The sequence below is a fragment of the Myotis myotis genome, unplaced genomic scaffold, assembly GCF_014108235.1.
Source record: "Myotis myotis isolate mMyoMyo1 unplaced genomic scaffold, mMyoMyo1.p scaffold_m19_p_24, whole genome shotgun sequence".
Lineage (NCBI taxonomy): Eukaryota > Metazoa > Chordata > Mammalia > Chiroptera > Vespertilionidae > Myotis > Myotis myotis.
This window is the reverse complement of record NW_023416329.1, coordinates 2,065,148-2,085,842: the sequence shown is the minus strand read 5'-3', so window position 1 is coordinate 2,085,842 and position 20,695 is coordinate 2,065,148. Positions and strand designations below refer to the sequence as shown.

The 20,695-nt window shown below is 43.6% G+C and overlaps 1 protein-coding gene across 9 annotated transcripts in view; it reads left to right on the top strand.

Moving 5' to 3' along the window:
* Nucleotides 1-5,883: 5,883 nt before the first annotated feature.
* WAPL (WAPL cohesin release factor) overlaps nt 5,884-20,695 on the top strand; it is a 99,690-nt gene continuing 84,878 nt past the window's right edge. For 6 of the 9 annotated variants that reach the window (XM_036356054.1, XM_036356056.1, XM_036356055.1 and 3 more), the window contains exon 1: nt 5,884-6,444. In XM_036356054.1, coding sequence (XP_036211947.1) covers nt 5,946-6,444 — 499 coding nt within the window. In that variant the 5' untranslated portion in view covers nt 5,884-5,945. The remainder of the gene's footprint in view (nt 6,445-20,695) is intronic. The other 3 variants (XM_036356057.1, XM_036356059.1, XM_036356058.1) reach the window with 2 other exon arrangements.

Sequence of the window (20,695 nt, the reverse complement as noted above, 5' to 3'; positions counted from 1 at the left end):
CGCCTTTGGGAAATGGGGATGTCAGAACATCACTTTGTAAGCAGCGGCGGGAAAGTAGAACATTCCAACCACGCGAGGGTCCACCTTAAACTCCTCTTGGGAAGGCCTGCAGGATTTCTGAACTATTTCTTCTTTAGCGTTTTCTGAATGTATCGGATATATCGGAGGAACCTGGTATCTTCTGGGTGCCCTCAAAGCAAACGATCTATTTGTGGACGAGGAGGCAGCTTTTCACTGAAGGCAATAGGCAGGTTTCTAATTTCCCAGGAGGATCTCCATTAACCACCCCACCAGACCCTCCAGACCAGGGGTGCAGCAGATGAGTCATGCCCTCAGGAGAAACTGGGCTCTCCTCAGCACACACTCTCTGCTTTCCTGAATACGCAATATATTGACCAGAAAAAACCTTAGATGGCACAAAAGATTAAACAGCGAAAAATAATACTTTATCCTCTCATTCCCCCCACCTCCCTGTCTTCCCAGCAATCACTAGGTCGTTTCTTTAACCTTTTTATTATGGAAAGTTACAGATATGCCTGTAGAGAGACCGAAATGAGCTCGTGTGTACACATCACGCAGCAGCCACAATGAGAAACATCCCGCAGGTTTAGTTTATTCTTCCTCTCTCCGTTTTGCTTTTTTGTTAATTTCAGAGAGGAAGGAAGGAGAGAATCATGGATCGGCTGCTTCCTGCACGCCCCACACCGGGGACCCAGCCCGCAACCGGGGGCTGTGCCCTGACCAGGAATCCAACCGCGACCCCCTGGTTCCGAGGTCCGCGCTCTGCCCCAGCCGCCGGCGGGCCTCCCCCGTTTTTATAGGAATTATTGTAAAGTGCACTCTGGGCACCAGCACCATATCACCTTATCCGTCAACACTTCAGTACGTTTTTTAAAAAAACACAACCACATCATCGTTATCACACCCAACAAGGTTAACGAGAATTCCTAATACCGCCCAATATTCTCATTCGCTCTAACGGCGCGGGCAGGCGGAGGCCTGCGGAGGCCAGGGCCGCGCAGTAAGAAGCGGGCCGGCGGCGCCCAGCACCCGGCCTCCCCGCCCCGCGGTCGTTACCTGCGCGGGGCCAGCGCCCACCGGGCCGCGAGGCAGCTGAGACGCGCGCTCCCCCCGCCCCGCCTCCCCGCCCCGAGCCGCGGCCGCAGCAGGCCCGGCGCAGCTGCACAACCCACCGTCCCCAGACACCGGCGGTCCCCGGAGGGGAAACGATTGACACAGCTGCCTGCACCGCGCCCGGCCCTCCCGCACCACGTGCGTCTCTGACGGGCCGGGGCTGGACCTGGCTCCGGAGCCGGGCGGGCCGCGACCGCGGGAGCTGCTCCACCCGCCGCCCGATCCCGCTCCCGCAACCGCGCGGGGCTCTCAGCACCCGCCACCTCGCGGACCGGGACTACAACTCCCGTCGGGCCCCGCGGCCGGGCCAATGGCGGGCGCGGGCGCGTGCGGGGCGCGGCGCGGCGCCTGCGCGGCGGTTTGAGTAAGCGGCCGCGCGATTGGCTGCGGGGTCGGACGCCGCGCGGGGCCTGTGGGAAGCGAGTGACGGAGCGAGCGGCTGTTGGAGGAAGGAGGTGGGGGCCGGAGCGCAAATGGCGTTGAGATGGTTCAGGGCCCTGTTCAAACTCCTGCGCTGACCATTCACCGGCGGAAGCGGCGGCGCAGGAGGCGGCGGCGGCCCAGCGGCGGCACGTAGCGGGCTCGGCGGCCCGGGAGGCCCTGCCCAGGCCCGGCTGGGGCGCTCGAGGCCGGGAGGGAAGTTGCGGTGCCGCCGCTCCTCCCCCCTTCACCGGTTTCCTATTTACCGCGAGCGGAGTCGCGGGGTCTGACGGCGGCGGAGCACTCGCCGCTCTCCGCGCACCAGCGGGCCCCGTCCTTCCGCGCGGGACGCCAGCGCCCGCCCGTGGGCCGTTGGGGCGGGAGAGGCGGAGGCGGCCCGAGGCTACAGCACCCGCCAGGCGCCGAGGGTGAGTGCGGTCTGGGCGGCTGCCTGGGCCGGAGCGAGCCGGCGGGGGACAGGAGGCTGGCTGTCTCCCCGCCCGGGTCGGAGGAAGTTGGGCAGGGACACCCGAACTCTCTATTATTTGTCCCTTTTCTGAGTTCTTTCCGGGCGGCTGCTGATCTACTTCCCGCCCCAGCCGCGCCGAGTGTGCCGGCTCAGCCCGGAGTCCTAGCCCGCGCCCTCCGCCCGGCGCCTCCGAGGCCTGGGCGGCCCGGGATTCGGTGGCCCAGGCTTCCGGGGCGTCGGGAGCGACGTCCCTTCCTGGGCGGTGGGGGCGGGGAGCAGGAAAGTTGCGTGAGCTCCGGCCGGAGCGGGGCCGCCGCTCGCGCTGCCCCCTGCGCGCTGGCAGCCGCAGGTGACGGTTTCTGGGGGGCTAGCTTTGCCCCTTCCGGCTTCATTGCCGAAGGGACTCCCCTAAAACCTCGGGGAGCCGAAAGACTCTGGATTTGGACGGGGGCAAGTTTGAGGACTTAGCGTACTTCCCTGAAAATTGACTTTGGCTAAGGAAGGAAAAGGCCCAGCGGCCGAAAATACTTAGTTTTGAATCATCCCTTCTTTGGAAGTGGCAGCCTGAGCAACATACCTGTGTACTTGAAATAGACTTAACATAGTGTCAAGTATGTCCGCATTCTTATTTCTTAATGTATACACACTTCACACTGTAGGCTTACATAATGCCATCACAATAATCTGCCTAATGACTTTTAAAAAAATATTATTTTTATTGACTTCAAAGAGGAAGGGAGAGGGAGATAGAAACATTAATGATGAGAGAGAATCACTGATTGGCTGCCTCCTGCACAACCCCCCACCGGGGACCGAGCCCACAACCCAGGCCTGTGCCCTCGACTGGAATCGAACCTGGGACTCTTCAGTCTGCAGGCAGACACTCTATCCACTGAGCCAAACCGGCCAGGGCTGTCTAGTGTCTTTTTAAAAACACATGGAAAACTGTGAAGGAAATGAAAAGTAGGGGATATTATATAATGAACTCTCATGTACTCATCTCTCAGATTTAAGTTATTAACTCTACTGAAATTTTCTCATTTACACACTTTACCTTCCACACCCCTTGAAGTGAGAGAATCCTTGACATCATTTCTTCAGTATTTTAGTATTTCTTTGTAAAAGACAAATTCTTTTTAAAGATATAAGCATGATTTTTCTTTAACTCCTTAACATTAAATATTTACCTTCAGACTTTCAGCTTGCAGCTGATTCCAGGACCATTTTGCAGTGAGTTTTTCTGGTGTGGGTCTAAAGGAGCTCAAGTCTAGGTTTTTGGTTTGGCCTTCAGTCAACATTTTTAGGTCATTACTGTGTAAGTGTGTCCAGAACATTCCAGTTTTGTTGGGATCTGTGTGTAAATGTCGGTTTGTAGATCAAGGCTTTACATTCTTGGAGGAATGAAAATAAAGCAAAATCCCTTCAGTTTGTAATTCTTGTAACTGCCAAATATACTTAATTTTGTTTAGGCAGTATTTAAAAAAGGCAATAAGATTCTTTAGTGTAAATCTCCAGTAGAAGGGAAAAAAGTTCTGTGATATGTTAAAAGGTTTTCAAACAATTTATGGACTCTTAATCTTAATTCAGGTGTGTATGATGATTAAATTATTATTTTGTCAAATTAGAATTGGCCTCTAACCAAACACCAGAGGGGGAAATTCTCTACTGAATATAGAGAAAACTAAGTTTATAGTTATTAAGTTAATACAGGGAAAACATTTAAAGGATAGATCAAGTATATTTAACAATATGTCAGAAAAGAAAAATCAAAACAAAAATATATGTCGGATATCATTCCAGTTGTAAGGATGAAGATTTTTTTCAAGCTCCTAGGCAATTGTTCATTTTTTGCTAGTTATATTTAAATATTAAACTTAAGAATGTCAAAGAAACGGAAAAGAGTTGGTAGTGTTTAAAGAGTACTTGTATGGTAACTTGTTTTTAACAATGTTTGACTCTTCTGATTTACTGTCCTGAAATTTTTTCCTAGATTTGTTATTAAAATGTAGATAATTCAGATGAAACCATTTATTTTTTATAAAGCGAATAGGAAAATAAAGTTACATGTTTCTGTTGTTTCGTTTAATAATCCAAGGAGCATTGTAATATGCTGGAGTTGACCAGCTCCAAAAAAAGTAACTAAGCAGTGATCACAGGCCTATAGGGTTAAGGATGAGAGAATAAGTATGGTTGCTTGTGCTTAGGGAGATGACCAACTAAATAATAAATATATGTGTGTGTGTGTGTGTGTGTGTGTATGTATATATATATATATATATATATATATATATATATATATATATATAGTTATTCCTCACCAGAGGATATTGTTTCCATTGATTTTTAGAGAAAGTGGAAGGGAGAGAAGAAGGAGGGGGGAGAGAGAGAAAAACATCCATGTCACATTGATTGACTGCCTTCCGCACTCACCCTGACTAGGGCTGGGAATGGAACCTGTAAGCCAGGTACTTGCCCTTGACTAGGAATTGAACCCTTGAGACCCTTCTGTATGGTACTCTAACCACTGAGTTACACTGGCCAGGGCTAATGAGTATTTTTCAAGTCACACTTCAAAATTACATTAGACCAAGAATTAGAATTTGAGGTTGGGTTAAAAACTGCATGTTTTAATATATGAGAAAATTGCACAATTTTCCCGATTTTCTCCCAATTTCCCCAATTTTCTCCCTCATGTTAATAAGTCTTCTGAAATTTCAAAGAACTAAATTTAGTCAGTTATTTAATGTTTCTGAAAAATGTAAATACATATATTTAATATATTTTTATTGATTGCAGAGGGGAAGGGAGGGGGGAGAGAGGGGGGGGGGGAGGGGAGGGGAGGGGAGGAACAGAAACATCAATGATGAGAGAGAATCATGGATTGGCTGCTTCCTGCATGCCCCACACTAGGGATCAAGCCCACAAACCGGGCATGTGCCCTGACTGGGAACCATGACCTCCTGATTTATAGGTTGGTGCTCACCCCTTGAGCCACTGGACACTCAACCACTGAGCTAGGCCAGCTGGGTGAAAATGTAAATATTTTGTGCTTAAGATTATATATTAGGGAAAATCACCCTTAAGATTACCTTTTAAAGGTAAAAGGGATGTTGTTAATAGATTCATTTGAAACAAAATAAAATTGATGTTCCACTAGAAGTTGGTTTTGTGTATGCTGTATTATAAGATGGATAATCTTACTTTGTAAGCAGCATATGAATATAAAAATTTGACATGGGCCCTAGCCAGTTTGGTTCAGTGGATAGAGCGTCGGCCTGTGGACTGAAGGGTTCGATTCTGGTCTAGGGCATGTACCTCCATTGCAGGCTCCTCCCCAGCCCTCGCCCTGGTCAGGGCACATGCAGAAGGCAACCAATTGATGTGCTTCTCTCACATCGATATTTTTCTCTGTCTTTCTCCCACTCTTTCTAAAATCAATGGAAAAATATCCTTGGGTGAAGATTTTTAAAAAAAATTTTGACACGGAAGTCAATAGAGTAAAAAATTTGCCTCTCTCTTTACACCCCCACCCCGTACTTAACAATTTGTAAAGATTTGTGTCTTTTTTTTAATGTTTTTTATTGATTTCAGAGAGGAAGGGAGAGACACAGAAACATCAACAATGAGAGAATCATTTATCAGCTGCCTCCTGACCACCCTCCACTGGGGACTGAGCCCACAACCTGGGCATGTGCCCTTGACCAGAACCAAATCTGGGACCTTTCAGTTCACAGGCCGCTGCTGTATCCACAGAACCAAACCGGCTAGGCTAGGGCAAGATTTGTATCTTGAATGTTGAAAAGCCACATGGGGAGAATCCCTGGGTTCTTAATTTTATTTTCAATGTTAATACTTAAGTATTTGGTGATTATATATATTCTTTTTTATTTTTTCTCACAGAGAATATGAAACAGGTGTCAAAATGACATCCAGATTTGGGAAAACATACAGTAGGAAAGGCGGAAATGGCAATTCAAAATTCGATGAAGTCTTTTCCAACAAACGGACCACCCTTAGCACAAAATGGGGAGAGACCACGTTTATGGCTAAATTAGGGCAGAAGAGGCCCAATTTCAAATCAGATATCCAAGAAATTCCGAAGAAACCTAAGGTGGAAGAAGAAAATACTGGTGATCCTTTTGGATTTGATAGCGATGATGAATCTCTACCAGTTTCTTCAAAGAATTTAGCCCAGGGTAAGGGTTCCTCTCATTCAGAAACTAGTGAAGCTGCTCAGTTGGAAGACGTCACTTCTGTACTTGAAGCTAATAGCAAAATTAGTCATGTGGTGGATGAAGACAGTGTTGTATCTGATAAATGCTTACATTTGGAGGATTCTTTGCTTGAGAAAGAAAAGAGCACAAACCGAATCTTAGAAGACGATGCAAGCAAAAGTAGTTGTGCTAAATTAATGACTTTAGGTAAGTTTTGATTTTCTTTATGAGCTAAAGAGCTTTATGTAAATCATTTAGTTAAAGGATTTAAATTCTTTAACTATACTTTGGTTTTCTTTCTACTTTTATGATTAATGGGGACTAAAATAATTTTGTAGAAGAGATTTAAAAACTTTAAAAAAAACCAATTGGGGGTTGAAATTTTACTTAAACAACTTGGATAATGTTTCCAGACTTACTCATTTTGGGAACAGTCTTTCATAAATCCCTAACTCCAATTCCAATAAGAAACATCACTTTTGGTTTGTTTGTTTCAAATTACATGATTATACTCATGTCATCTTTTACACATATATATTTTTTGTTGATTTCAGAGAGGAAAGTAGAGGGAGAGAGAGATAGAAACATCAATAATGAGAAAGAATCATTGATTGGCTGCCTCCTGCACACCCCACACTGGGGATTGAGCCTGCAACCTGGGCATGTGGCCTGACCAGGAATTGAACCATGACCTCCTGGTTCATAGGTCGATGCCCAACCACTGAACCACACCAGCTGGGCAGAAACATCTCTTTTTGTTGGGTTAGGATTATACAATATCTAATTTTTATTACTGTGGAGGATTTGGATGGTTACTGATAATGAAAATGAGATGAGCATTTACAATGAGGATTAGGTTTAGGAGTGTTAGGCTTTCTTTCTAAATTAGTTTACTAGTAGAAAGATTAAGGAGGTACTGAGTACAGACATTGAAGAATTAAACTTCATTGCAAATTGAGACTAGCTTGTAGTCTGGCACAGGTAGCAACTTCGATTAATCCACAAAATCAGATGTGTTTTTAAAATGTTAACTTGTAAATCTGGCATCTAGTGTTCATTCCTAAAACAATACAGTGGGGCCTTGACTTACGAGTTTAATTCGTTCCGTGACGGAGCTCGTAACTCACATTACTCATATGTCAAATCATAAAGTGAACGAGTGAGACACATGATGCTGGGCTGATGTTGTGGCGTTCACTGTGACGTTCGCTACGCCAACTAGCAGTGGGGTATCTGAAGCTGGCTCGTAACCCGAATTTTAGCTCGCAACTCAAAGCAAAATATCGGCTGAGAGACGGCTGGTATCTCAAAAAACTTGTTAGTCAGGACACTCGTAAGTCAAGGCCCCACTGTATGTTTTATCAGTTGTGTACACCTACTCCTTTTGTAAAGGAATTGAGACTTAAATGATAAAAGTGCAGTTAACTAAAAGATTGAAGAGCTGCCTGGTCAGAGTAGCTCAGTTGGTTGAGTGTGTCATCCTGTGCACTGAAAGGTTGCTAGTTCGATTCCTGGTCAGGGCACATACCTGGGTTGCAGGTTAGATCCCTGGTCAGGGAAATAACCCCATCGATGTTCGTTCGTTTCCTTCGTTTCCTTCGTTTCCTTCGTTTCCTTCCTTTCCTCCCTTCCTTCCTTCCCTCCCTCCCTCCCTCCCTCCCTCCCTCCCTCCCTCCCTCCCTCCTTCCTTCCTTCCTTCCTTCCTTCCTTCCTTGTCCTCTGGTGAGGATTAAAAAACAAAAGGCTGAAGAGCTAAGATTGGAGGTGGCAGGGGAGACAGCATGCACCTTATCAGCAATAGGACAAGATGGCACTAGTTGAAAGCCAACCTTAGTTGTGACTTATTGGCAAAGTTTAGTAATGTAATATGAAAGGTTATGTAGATCTCATATTTTGAAAAGTTAAAGATAAAATTTTCTTAGTATTCAGTTCTTGAGAAGAATTTGTTTTTGAGGCTTTTAATATCGGGGGGGGGGGTCTCAAACAATATGATAAAAGTCTTTGCCTTGAATAGTTTTAGTAACAATGCTGAACCTTTTTCACTCTTTTTCTCACCCTTGGATTAGAGCAGTGGTCGCCAACCGGTGGCCTGTGAGGTCTGAAAGGTTGGTGACCGCTGGATTAGAGGATGAGCCAGCTGTTATTGTCATTCCCTTGATCCTCCTGGTTAATTCTCATTTGGCTGTCTTTATGCTTTGCTCACATTTTCCCTGAAGCATTGTTCATAACTTTTCAGAAAAAGGCAGAGCATAAAAACTGTTTCCCAGATCAGCTCCTAAAAATCCTATCTAATAATAGACAAACATGGTAATTGACCATACCTTCGATACGCCTCCCATTGGCTAATCAGCGAGATATGCAAATTAACCGCCAACAAAGATGGCGGTTAATTTGCATATGTAGGTGCGAAGCGGTGGAGTGAAGACTGAAGGCGGCCCTGGCTGGAGCTGCGAAGGCTTGAAGGCAGCTCGGCTAGAGCGAAGGCCTGGGTCCCGGGTGCCGGAGGAAAACCAGTGCCGGCAGCCAGCGAATCTTTTCGTGCAACAGGCCTCTAGTGTATTATAATTGAGCCAAGATGAAGAGATCTAGGATCAGCTAGTGGCAGAATTGGGATGAGATTAATTTATTCATTTTCAATATGTTGAGCAGCTACTGTGTGTCCTGCACTGTGCTAAGGCTCTGGGAATGCTGTTTCACTTGAGGTGTACAGTGTTTTAACAGTCATATCTTTCTGTCCTCTGATGGTCGACCCACATGGGGCAGATAGTCTGGAGGAAGGAAGATGAGGCTGGGGAAGTGGTAAAACTGGTCATGGAAGGCAGACATAGGCTTCTTTCTCCACGTGCTGTCTTTTGAAGAGTAGCGCATCACTGGCAGGCAGAGGGGTAGCAAGAGGATGAATGTTTATATGGAGCAGGACTAGGGAATGTCCAGCCTGCGGCGGGCTGTATAAGGCCCTCAAAATCATTGGTCTGGCCCTGCCAAGGCAAATGCAGGTGGGACTCGAAATTCAATAAATCTAGGAGCTTTTTCATAGCGACATATATTTATATTAAGTGAATTATATTAAACGAAATGATGTTATAAATATTCAAATGGTTGTTGGCAGAGAAAAGATTCTCCACCCCTATGTAGAGGCAGAATGGGAACTGAAAGTTAAATATTCAAAGGCAGCAACTGCATATATAGCTTTGCTCGTGTTACATCTATATTATATATACGTCCAAACTGCCATGTGAAGTTGTTTGGTGGGGACTAGAAACAGTTTTCTGTAAAAGTGAGATATTAGCTTCCTAGGCTCATGTAGCTGAATTGTAGTTTTGGTGTTGACACTGTGTGGCCTGACTGGGAATCCAAACTCCTGTAGAATGGGTTTGTGAAAAGAACATGTATACTAAAGTACACATGAATAAATGTTCAAGAACATCTTGTCCATCTTCTTTCTTCCTTTTCAAGGCACCCTTATAGGGTATGATACTGTGAATATTTCTTTTTTTTTCCTCCTCTCCTTTGGCCATCCAGAGCTGCAGCAACACTGGCAACCCCCTGTAGGATAAGAGGGGAACTTTGAGGGAGTGCTTTTAAGTCTCCTAAGTTGTTCTTATATAAAAGATTTATAAGTTCATATGTTTACAAGTTGGTTATAGTTCTGGGAATATTGTTACATGTTATGACCTTTTTTTCCTTTGCCTCTCCCCTGTAAAATTTGGATTCCCCATGTATCAATTTTTTTTTTTATCCCCCATGTATCTAAACTCTTTTCTTGTATTATGCCTGTCAGGTTGTCATTGCCTTTATTCTCATTCAGAAAGCCTTCTTATTTTATAGAAGTTTAGAAACTCAAACCTAAGGTTTTTTCTTTTTTGTTTTTTATTAGTCCACATCCGAGGATATTTTTTCCATTGATATTTAGAGAGAGTGAAAAGGAAGAGGGAGGGGAGGGAACATAGATGTGAGAAAGACATATCAATTGGTTGCCTCCTGCATGTACCCCCACTGGGACTGGATCTAATCTGCAAACCAGGTATGTGCCCTTGACCAAGAATCGAACCCGAGACCTGAGACCCTCAAGTATGTAAACGCACGCTCTACCACTGAGCCACGCCAGCCAGGGCCAAACCTAAGTTTTTGATAAAAGGAATCCATAAATCTAAAGTGGATCCTAACTTTTTTGAATTGGAGATCCTTTTGAGAATAAAATTTTGGATTTCAGATAAAAGTGTTTGTACACCTACTTAGGTCTCAGGAATCTCTGAAATCCTTTGCAGGTCATGTTAAAGACATAAGCTTCAGGTGTTTTATTCAAGAAATTTTGAGAAATTTTATGATCAAGCATATTTAGAGTGTATAAGTTAAGTTACATAGCATCCTTCCAGTAAAATGTTTCTGTTCATTCAGATCATTTTTCACTAAATAATTAGGGGATACACTCTCAGACCTCCAGTGGATGCCTTAAATCATAGATAGTACTGAACCCTATATATTGTTTTTATCCTATACATGCATACCTATGGTAAAGGTTAATTTGTAAATTAGTCATAGAGAGTAACAACAACAATAATAAAATAGGACAATTATTACAGTATACTGTAATAAAAGTTATGTGAATTGCTTTGGGGTCATTAAGTAAAGTAAGGTTTACTTGAAACAAGCACTGTGATACCATGACAGTCATCTGATAACCAAAAAAGCTACTAAGTGACTAATAGATGGGTAGCATATACAGTGTGGATATGCTGGACAAAGGGATAATTTATGTCCTGGCAGGTTGGAGCGGGATGGCGAGATATTTCATCACACTACTCAGAATGGTGCACAATATAAAACTTAATGAATTGTTTATTTGTGTAGTTTTCCATTTAATAATTTCAGATTCTGGTGAACTGTGGAATATTAAAACTGGCAAACGAAACTGCATATAAGGGTGGGGGGACTGTTGTACATCATATCAGTGTAAAGGGCTTATCTAAACTCAAACTTATTATATCATTTCTCTTGACATTAGTGATCTCTTGCTCTTTAGGGGAGTTTGTGGTTAATTTTTAGGTGCTATTAAAATTCATTTTAAATATTTTATACTGGATAGTATATTAAAAATTGTGGCTTATTTGAAGAGGTAACTCAGAATGAGGTCATGGTAAAACATAATGGTTGCCATTTTCCTAATAGATGCTTGATGGGTAAGGGAACAAGAAGATTACAAACTGAATGAGAACTGCAAAAAACCATTCAGTTGGTAAAATGTCCTAATTCTTGATTTAAAAAAACTAAACTAAAAACTTACCAGTGCATGGCAAATCTTGTTTCATCTATTTTACAAACTACTATTTCCACCTTTTATCCTCTACCCTGCATTATTTCAAGGCAGATTTAGGATTTTCTGTTTCATTTGCAAATACTTAGTTGTAGTTGCTATTAAAACCAGTGAGTTCTCAAACAAGTGTGCCACTTAAAAATGACTTAACAGGACTTAAAGGTTTGCCCTTTTAAGAGATCTTGGAATATTCTTTAGTGTAGAATCCAGGGCTGTGTGCATTAAGGGTGAAAGAAAGCTTCTCTTGCCTTTTATGGTTACTTCCATTTTCCACCTGTGCTTTCTGCTCTGGGTTTTTAATCTGGTGTCTAGAATAAAGTATGCAAAGACTTATATTTCTGCTTGGCACACTTTACTTGCCAGCCAGCTGGGATTCAGTCTACACATCCTGCCAAATATTGAGATAACTACTGCATAGACTTCTAATTTGCATGACTGGTTTTGTAGCCAGTAAGATTTCTTCCATTTGCTTAAAGCTGTACTGAAAATATGTGTAAGTTAGAGGGATGTTACTGTCAGGAAGTTAACTTTGATTTAGAACTAAGGATGATTTTTAGAAAGGGCAGTGATCTATTCTGAAAGCTTAAAGTAGGCCAGGAACTTGTGACTTGGGATAAGATTGTCATCTCATTGGATAAAGTACAAGTGATTAATGACAATTATTAAAGAACTAGAGGCCTGGTGCACGAATTTCGTGCACAGGTAGAGTCCCTAAGCCTGGCTGGTGATCAGGACCCATCGGGGCCTTCCTTCCCCTGGCTGTTGCTGCTGGCTGCCAGCCGGGGCCTTCCTTTGTTCTGCGCCGCCCACTGGTGGTCAGTGCATGTCACAGCGAGTGGTTGAGCTCCCAGTTGGTTGAACTCCCAAGGGGACAATTTGCATATTAGCCTTTTATTATATAGGATTCTGAAAGTATAGTATCAGCAAGAGTTACTTGCCTAAATTTAGATTTTGAATGTATTTGTTGAATAAACTATACTTAAGTCATAACTAAAATCAAGTTCTTTTAAGGGAAGTGCCTAAGTCTCAGCCATAAAAAAAGAAAAAAGAAGTCTTACCCTTTCAACAGCATGGATAGACCTCCTAGAGGGTATTATGCTAAATGGAATACTTCAGTTAGAGAAAGACAAATGCCATATGATTTCACTTATCTGTAGAATAGAACAAAATAAATGAACAAACAAAATTGAAATAGACTCATAGATACAGACTGACTAATGGTTCCCACAGGGGAGGGAGGTTGAGGGGCTGGGTGAAAGGTGAAGGCATTAAGAAGTACCAGTTGACCCTAGCTGGCTTGGCTCAGTGGATAGAGCATAGGCCTGCGGACTGAAGGATCCTGGGTTCGATTCTGGTCAAGGGCACATGCCTGAGTTGCGGGTTCGGTCCCCAGTAGGAGGCGTGCAAGAGGCACCCAATCAGTGATTCTCTCTCATCATTGATGTTTCTCTCCCTCTCCCTTCCTCTCTGAAATCAATAAAAAAGTATATTTAAAAAAAAAGAAGTACCAGTTGGTAGTTACAAATAGTCAGAGGGATGTAAAATAGGGAATATAGTCAATATATGGTGCCAGGTGAGTATTGGAAATATTGGGGGGAGCACTGTGAAGTTTATGATTGTTTGACCAGTGTGCCATATACCTGAAACTAATACAAAATGATATTGGGAATGTAAACTATTAATAAAAAAGTTTAAAAAGAAGTGGGTAAGATTCCTATTACTTATTAAGTTCCTATTTTGTGCTGAGCCCTTTATATATCAACTAGAGGCCCGATGCACGAAATTCGTGCATGGGTAGGGTCCCTAGGCCTGGCCAGCAATCAGGGCCGATCTGTGGGACGACCGGCAGGGTGATTGGGGGCTCCCTGCTGGCACCCACCCTGGCTGGCCTGGTGCCGCCCGCTTGCCAGCCCTGCCTCCCTGACCCCTCTCCCCCCCAACCCCCCGCCACTGCCACTGGTCAACTCCCTCTGCAGGGCGACCAGCAGGGAGATCGGAGGGCCTCCGCTGGCACCCGCCTTGGCTGGCCTGGGCCTGTGGGCTGGGGGAAGCTCCTGCGTTGAGCATCTGCCCTCTGGTGGTCAGTGTGTGTCATAGCAACCGGTTGTTCCACCGTTTGGTCGATTTGCATATTAGGCTTTTATTATATAGGATTGATCCTTAATCACAACTATGTAAGACAGGCTTTACTCCCATTAAAGTACAGTTCAGAGAGGCTAAATAACTGGGACTCTTAAGTGCAAGATCTGAGAAACATGCAAAGTGATGCTGTATTCTGATGTGAATAATCTTAATTTTATAATATTTAAAGCCTTATATTTCAACTAACAGACTGTCAGCATATGATCAGTTTTATCTTGATGTTGGAAATAACTTTATTTTGACAACAAATTATAGATCTGTCTTGCCTCTAAGTTATTCTTAAAAATAAGAATGATGTTCAAACTACTTATAATATAACTGACCTTATTTTTACAGGTAATAAGTATCTTTTCTAATTTTTTGTGCTGTATACAAACAAAAATTCAACAACATGTAAATTTTGAAGGAGGTGCTGTAATTTAAATTTATTTTGTTTTAAAGTAGAACTTTAATTTCTTGTAGAAGATTTTCTTACTAGGATCTGCTGATGTGGAACTCATAAGAAATCTTGGTTGGAGATGATAAATTTGAGGTTAAGCATATAAATGTTACTTGAAAGTATAGGATTAGATCTAGTCATTAAGGAGAATGTGAGAGGAAAAACAACTGAGTTGTGAAGAACTTGTAATAGTTAATGGATGGAGAGAAGAGGAAGAATAACTATCAAGAAATTGAATAGGAGCAGCTAGAGCACTTGAAGGAAAATCAAGCAAGTGATATTTTATAGAGGCCAACAGACAGTTGTTTCATGGAGGATCAGCTGAATTGGAATGCTGCTGCAAAGTCAGTGAATACAGAGACTGCAAAGTAGGCATGGGAGTGTGGATACTGATTGAAGTTGTCTGTGTAGTGAGGGCACAGTGAGGAAATGGGGGTAACAAGTATATGCAGTTGTTAAAGATGCTTAGAGGGGAGAATTAAAAGGGCAGCTGAAGTCCTGGTGCGCATGGCTCAATGATTGGAGCATCGGCCCATGGACTGGACTGAATAGTCGAGGGTTTGATTCCTGCTCAAGGCCATGTGCCTGGGTTGCAGGTTTGATTCCCCTGCCCAACAGGCAAGTGCAGGAGGCAACCAATCGATGTTTCTCCCCTCTCTCTTTCTCTCTATCCCTCTCTCCCACTCTCTCTAAAAAAAAAAAAAAAAAAAAAAAAGGAAAATATCCTCTGGTGAGGATTAACAACAACAAAAGGGCAGCTAGAGATATATGAGGGCTTCTGGAAGATTTGATTGTATGAAAGACCCTTGAAGCACATGGTGGAAAGTGGTCTTGGGAGAAGGGATGCTGCATTTCCTGGACAGGAGGAAAGATGGGTGAAAATGTGAGCTTAGAGGATGGAAGAAAAGGTGGTATATGGACAGAAGCATTTTCTTTTTCTCCCATACAAGGACAGAAGAAGTTATTTCGGAAAGGGAGAAGGTAGGGCAGGGGTAATGTGGGAGCTGGAGGAGAAAGGCAAAGAGTTCAAACATTGCAGAAAGTGGGAGAAGAAGCTGCCCACAGAGAGGACCTGTGGACATTATTGGGGTCTTAGTTGAAGTTTGCCAACTAAAAATTCATAGTCACTAATCTACCTATTGTATGAGTGAATGTATTCCCCTTTCCCTCCCACCCCCTCAGTAGGTCCTATTAGTTAGAACCTACACAGAATATAGAATATTGGATAGGATAATTAGAATTATCCCAAATTGGCATTTTTATCTGACAAGATGTGGAATGAACAGATACAGAAGAAAGAGAATTTAAGATATTGCCCAGAAAGTGACTGAAGTGATGGACCGTGGGATTTAAAATGTTGAGTAACTGAACAAGCCTGGTGGATAAGAGGAAGGAGAGAAGAGGGGTCAGTATATTGAGAGTCTTATTAAATAAAAACAAGAATGGGATTACTGGAACAGTCAAGTTGGGTAGTAGGTAGGTTGAATTTAAAAGTGGGTTCTTTGATTTAATACTTAAGAAGTGAAGCCTTTTAGGACAGAAGGTCCTGATGAAATTGTGAGAACTGGTGGCTGAGATGGAATATAGAAGACTGTTGATAGGAAGTTAAAGAACTGGGAGGTTAGGGGAGTTTGGATTTGGTGGAATTCAGGATGATAGCAAAACTGGCATGAAGAGGTAGATTATAAATCTTGTGTAAAATTCTCAAATGAATTAAAGGTTGTTAGATGACAGGTATGGGGAAGATTGGAGGGTAACTAGCTAGGTGGCACAAGACTCGAAAGAATTGGCTTTTATAAGGATAGTGGAGTAATAGTTTTATAAAGAGGCTCTGGAGAGGCAGCATATCAGTGACCCCAAAACCATCCCACTCTGAGATACTCAGTAGACATTTTTATTTGTTATTGTTGTTAATCCTCACCCAAGGATATTTTTCCATTCATTTTTAGAGAGAGTGGAAGGGAGGGGGAGAGACAGAGAGAGAAACATCGATGTGAGAGAACATATCTATTAATTGCTTCCCACACGCGCCCTGACTAGGGAAAGGGCTCCAGCCTGCAGCTTGCAGCCAAGGTATGTGCCCTTGACTGAAATCGAACCGGAGACCCTTCAGTCCATAGGCCGATGCTCTCACTGAGCAAAACTGGCTAGGGCTTCGTGTGTGTGTGTGTGTGTGTGTGTGTGTGTGTGTGTGTGTGGCTGGGGAGTGGGGGGAGCGTTCTTAAGTTTTCAGCTAGGACAGGAAATGGGAGTGGGAATGAACTCCCATGTATATGTGAGTATGCTGATGACTCAGGGCTGGATACTCTGGACTTATGGGGTGGGTGGTGGTGGTGGTGGTGGTGGTAGGTTGGATTATGAGATTGAAAAGTACAGATACATTTTGAGTATTAGAGTATAAGAGTAGGTGGATGACAAGATGTGTTTACATTTTGGATTAAGACCCAGAGAAATGATGAGAGAGGCATGGTGGTTCTAGAACCAAATTTTCCTAGAGCAGTTTTCAAACCTTGGCTCATAAATCATCTGAACAGTTTTTGAAAACTGATCCCACTTCAAACATTTCTCCCCCTTTCCCAATAAATTTTTAAAGTTTTCATTTTGATTTGTCAGTCACGGTCCCACAGGAAACAGAAGTTATGCCCCAATTAATCTAATATTAGTAAGGTTTATTTATATACGGGTTATTTACAAAGATGTGGGAAGAATGTTAGGGAAAGCCGAAGGGATGGTGCCCTGGCCAGGTTAGCTACAGTGAAGCTATTACCCATTTTCACAGGGACAAAAGGATTATCTGAGCCATATAGGGGAAGCTACCTTCTGTTGAAGGGCTTCATAAGGAAGGCACCGGAGACTCCTTCCCTTATCCTGCTGGGCTCCTCATGGATTGAACCCAGTGGAAGCCTGAGAGGAAGGAAACTTTGTTTTTTTTCTTTTTGTAAGAGAACATTTATTGGGTAAATTACAGAGGTAGAAAAAGTAATTTCTAAAAGAAATGGGCCTAGGAAACAAGATATAGAGGTAAGGGAAGGGCCCTTGGAGCTTGGGAGTGTGGAAGCTAATGGTAATGTGCTTGTCGGGTAGAGAGGGGAAAGGGAAAGGGAAAGGCACAGATGTGCTCCCAGGAGGGAAAGCATCAGAAAATTTTTTTTTTCTTTTCAGTAATCCTCACCCAAAGATATTGTGTGTGTGTGTGTGTTTTGTTTGTTTTTTAAATTGATGAGAGAGAGAGAGAGAGAGAGAGAGAGAAACATTGATGGGTTGCCCTCCTGTATGCACCCTTACTGGGAATCGAACCCACAACCTAGGTATGTTCCCTTACCAGGAATTGAACCTGCAATCTTTATGGGATGACACTCCAACCAGCTGAGCCACCCAGCCAGGGCAGAGTAAGGAAACTTTAAAAAAATATGTGTTTTTGTTTTGTTTTGTCTTTTTTTAAAATACATTTTTATTATTGATTTCAGAGAGGAAGGGAGAGTGAGAGTGAGACATAAACATCAATGATGAGAGAGAATCATTGATTGCCTCCTGCACACTCACACTGGGGGATGGAGCCTGCAACCTGGGCATGTGTCCTGACTGGGAATCGAACCATGACCTCCTGGTTCATAGGTTGATGCTTAACCTCTTAGTCACGCTGGCCAGGCACATCTTTGTCTTAAAAACTTACACACATCACAGAAATGGGAGCATGATTGTGTGTGTGATACGTATTTTGTGTATATATATGTATATATAGTATTGTGCCTTTACAAACACTTAAGGAAAGATATTTAAGATGTGCACTTACCTATATTTTTAGATTTATCTTGTTCTTTTTTTTAGCAGCTTCGTGGTTTTTCATTTTATGGATATACATTACTTTAGTCTCCTAGGGATATTTTGGCTGCTTTTCCTCCTTTCCTATTACATATAAATGCTACATTGATCATCTTTCTACTTATGTTTTTGAGCATCATGTCTCAGTGTAAGAGATATTTCTAGAAGTGGAATTGAAAGGGCATTCATTTAAATTTTCAATTGATATTGCCAAATTTCCCAATACCAGTGCAACTTTTTGGTTTTTTTTTGCATTCTCCTCCTATCAGACTGGACTTTGCCAACTGCAAGGTAGAAAAACGTTTATTTGGGGGGGTTTAATTTTTTAAAAATTTTAGGATATGTAGATATTTATTTTTGTTTAACTTAAAATTTTTGTTTGTAGCTTCCCAGCCCTTTGTCCCAGTCACCCCTGGAGTGACTGTTTGTTATTTGTTTCAGCTTTTCTGATATATGCTGTGCACATACAAGCAATTACACTTGTGTGTGTGTGTGTTTAAATTCACAAAATGATAACATACTGTTTTACATCTTGCTCTTTCACTTAATGTATCTTAAGGGATAATTCTAAATTTTTTTTCTGACCTTTCCTCCTTTTTTACTTAAAATACTGCAGCATGGTATGTCAGTTTCTGTATGTGCCATAAATTCCTTAACCAGGTCCTTGTTGATGTCAGACTTTTGAGTTGCTTCTAATGTTTTATTTTTAAGTTGATTTATTTTTTCCAGAAAAACACCACTTTTGACTGTCAACGCGTAACTTAGGTCTATTGTTCCTCATCTGCAGAATGGGACAGTTTCACATTTCCTTATCTCAAACCTTTGGGGCCAGACTTGTCTTGGAATTTAGGATTATTTTGGAATATAGACAGTGTATATATTTTATATTTATAATCAGGGTCTTTAGTTGGCACTCAAAGACAGTGTTTCTTCATTAAAAAAAAAATACCACCCTGTCTGGCTTGGTGGATCAGATGATTCGAGTGTCATCCCAAACACCAAAAGGTTACAGGTTCGATTCTTGGTCTGGGCACATACCTAGGTTTTGGGTTCAATCCCAGGTCAGAACACGTATGGGAGGCAATCAATCGATGTTTCTCTCTTCCTTTCTCTCTAAAATTTTAGAATAAATACTATCAATAGCCTCACTTAGGTGAGGTCAGGTTTTGCTTTAGAATGTTTATGAGAAAACTTAGTTTTCAGAACTTTTTGGATGTTGGATAAAAGCTTATGCATTTTGTAATAGTACCTTTCTCAGGTGGTGCTGAGATCAAATGAATTAATAGATGGAAAGTATTTAGAACAGTTGCACATGCTGGGGATTTAGTAAATATAAATATAGTCCAACTTTGTTTTACTTTGTTTTTTCCAGCAGCTTTATCCTCCTATATAATAAAGTGTTCATATGCAAATTAACCCTCACGCCCTCACAAGATGGCTGCCTACAACCAGGCTGGTAGGGGGGTTAGTGAGGGATGACCAAACGACTGAGCAGGCAGGCTGCGTGGGGCGACCAGGTTGGCAGTTAGTGAGGGACGACCAAATGACTGAACAAGCAGGCTGTGTGGGGCAACCAGGCTGGTGAGGGGACTGTGAGGGCTGACAGGCTGGCAGGGGGGGCAGTTGGGGGTGACCAGGCCGGCAGTGTTGGGGCAGTTAGGGTCGACCAAGCCAGCAGGTGGTCAGTTAGGGGCGATCAGGCCGGCAGTGGGGGGCAGTTAGGGGCGACCAGGCAGGCAGGCAGGTGAGCGATTAGGAGCCAGCAGTCTAGGATTGTGAGAGGGATGTCCGACTGCCCAGGATCGGGCCTAAACTGGCAGTCTGACATCCCCCAAGGGGTCCCGGATTAGAGAGGGTACAGGCTGGGCTGAGGGGTCCCCCCACCCCCTGTGCATCCATTTCATGCACCAGACCTCTAGTTGAGATATAATCTATCCTATATAATAAAAGGGTAATATGCAAATTGACCCTAATGGCAGAATGACCAGTAATGACCAGTCACTATGATGTGCACTGACCACCAGGGGCAGATGCTTAATGCAGGAGCTGCCCCCTGGTGGTCAGTGCACTCCCACAGGGGGAGCTCCACCCGGCCACAAGCCGGTACTGATGGCTGCGAGCACAGCGGTGGTGGCGGGAGTCTTTCCCACATCCGCGGCAGTGCTAAGGATGTCCGACTGTGGCTTAGGGGTCCTGGACTGTGAGAGGGCACAGGCTGTGCTGAGGGACTCCCCCGAGTGCACAAATTCATTAAGATCAATTCCCTCCCTATGTGTTACCTAATATATTAAATACTAGAGGCCTGGTGCATGGATCTGTGCACCAGTGGGGTTCCCCAACCTGGCCTGCAGGGATCAGTGGACCTCCATGCAGCTGTAGCCCGGCCTTACCCGCCAGCTCGTTGGGCTCCTGCCCTATGTCCGCATCAGTCCCGCAGAGCACGAAGTAGTGCGTGAAGGGGGGGGGGGGCGAGCCCAAGCTGGGTGCCACTCCCGCTCATCCCGGCCCCACTGTGCCTGCTGCAGCTGCCACTTGAGATGTGCAGGGGGAGTGTCCGTGGGTGAAGTTCATGCCACCAGCTGTGCTCACCAGCCGTGAGCACTGCGTCTCATGTCAATCTGTCAGCTGGGCTGTGTGGGAGCACACTGACCACCAGGGGCCAGCTCCTGTGTTGGGTGTCTGTCTCCTGGTGGTCGTCTGGTTGCTTAGGCTTTTATATATATAGATTGAGTAACTATCTA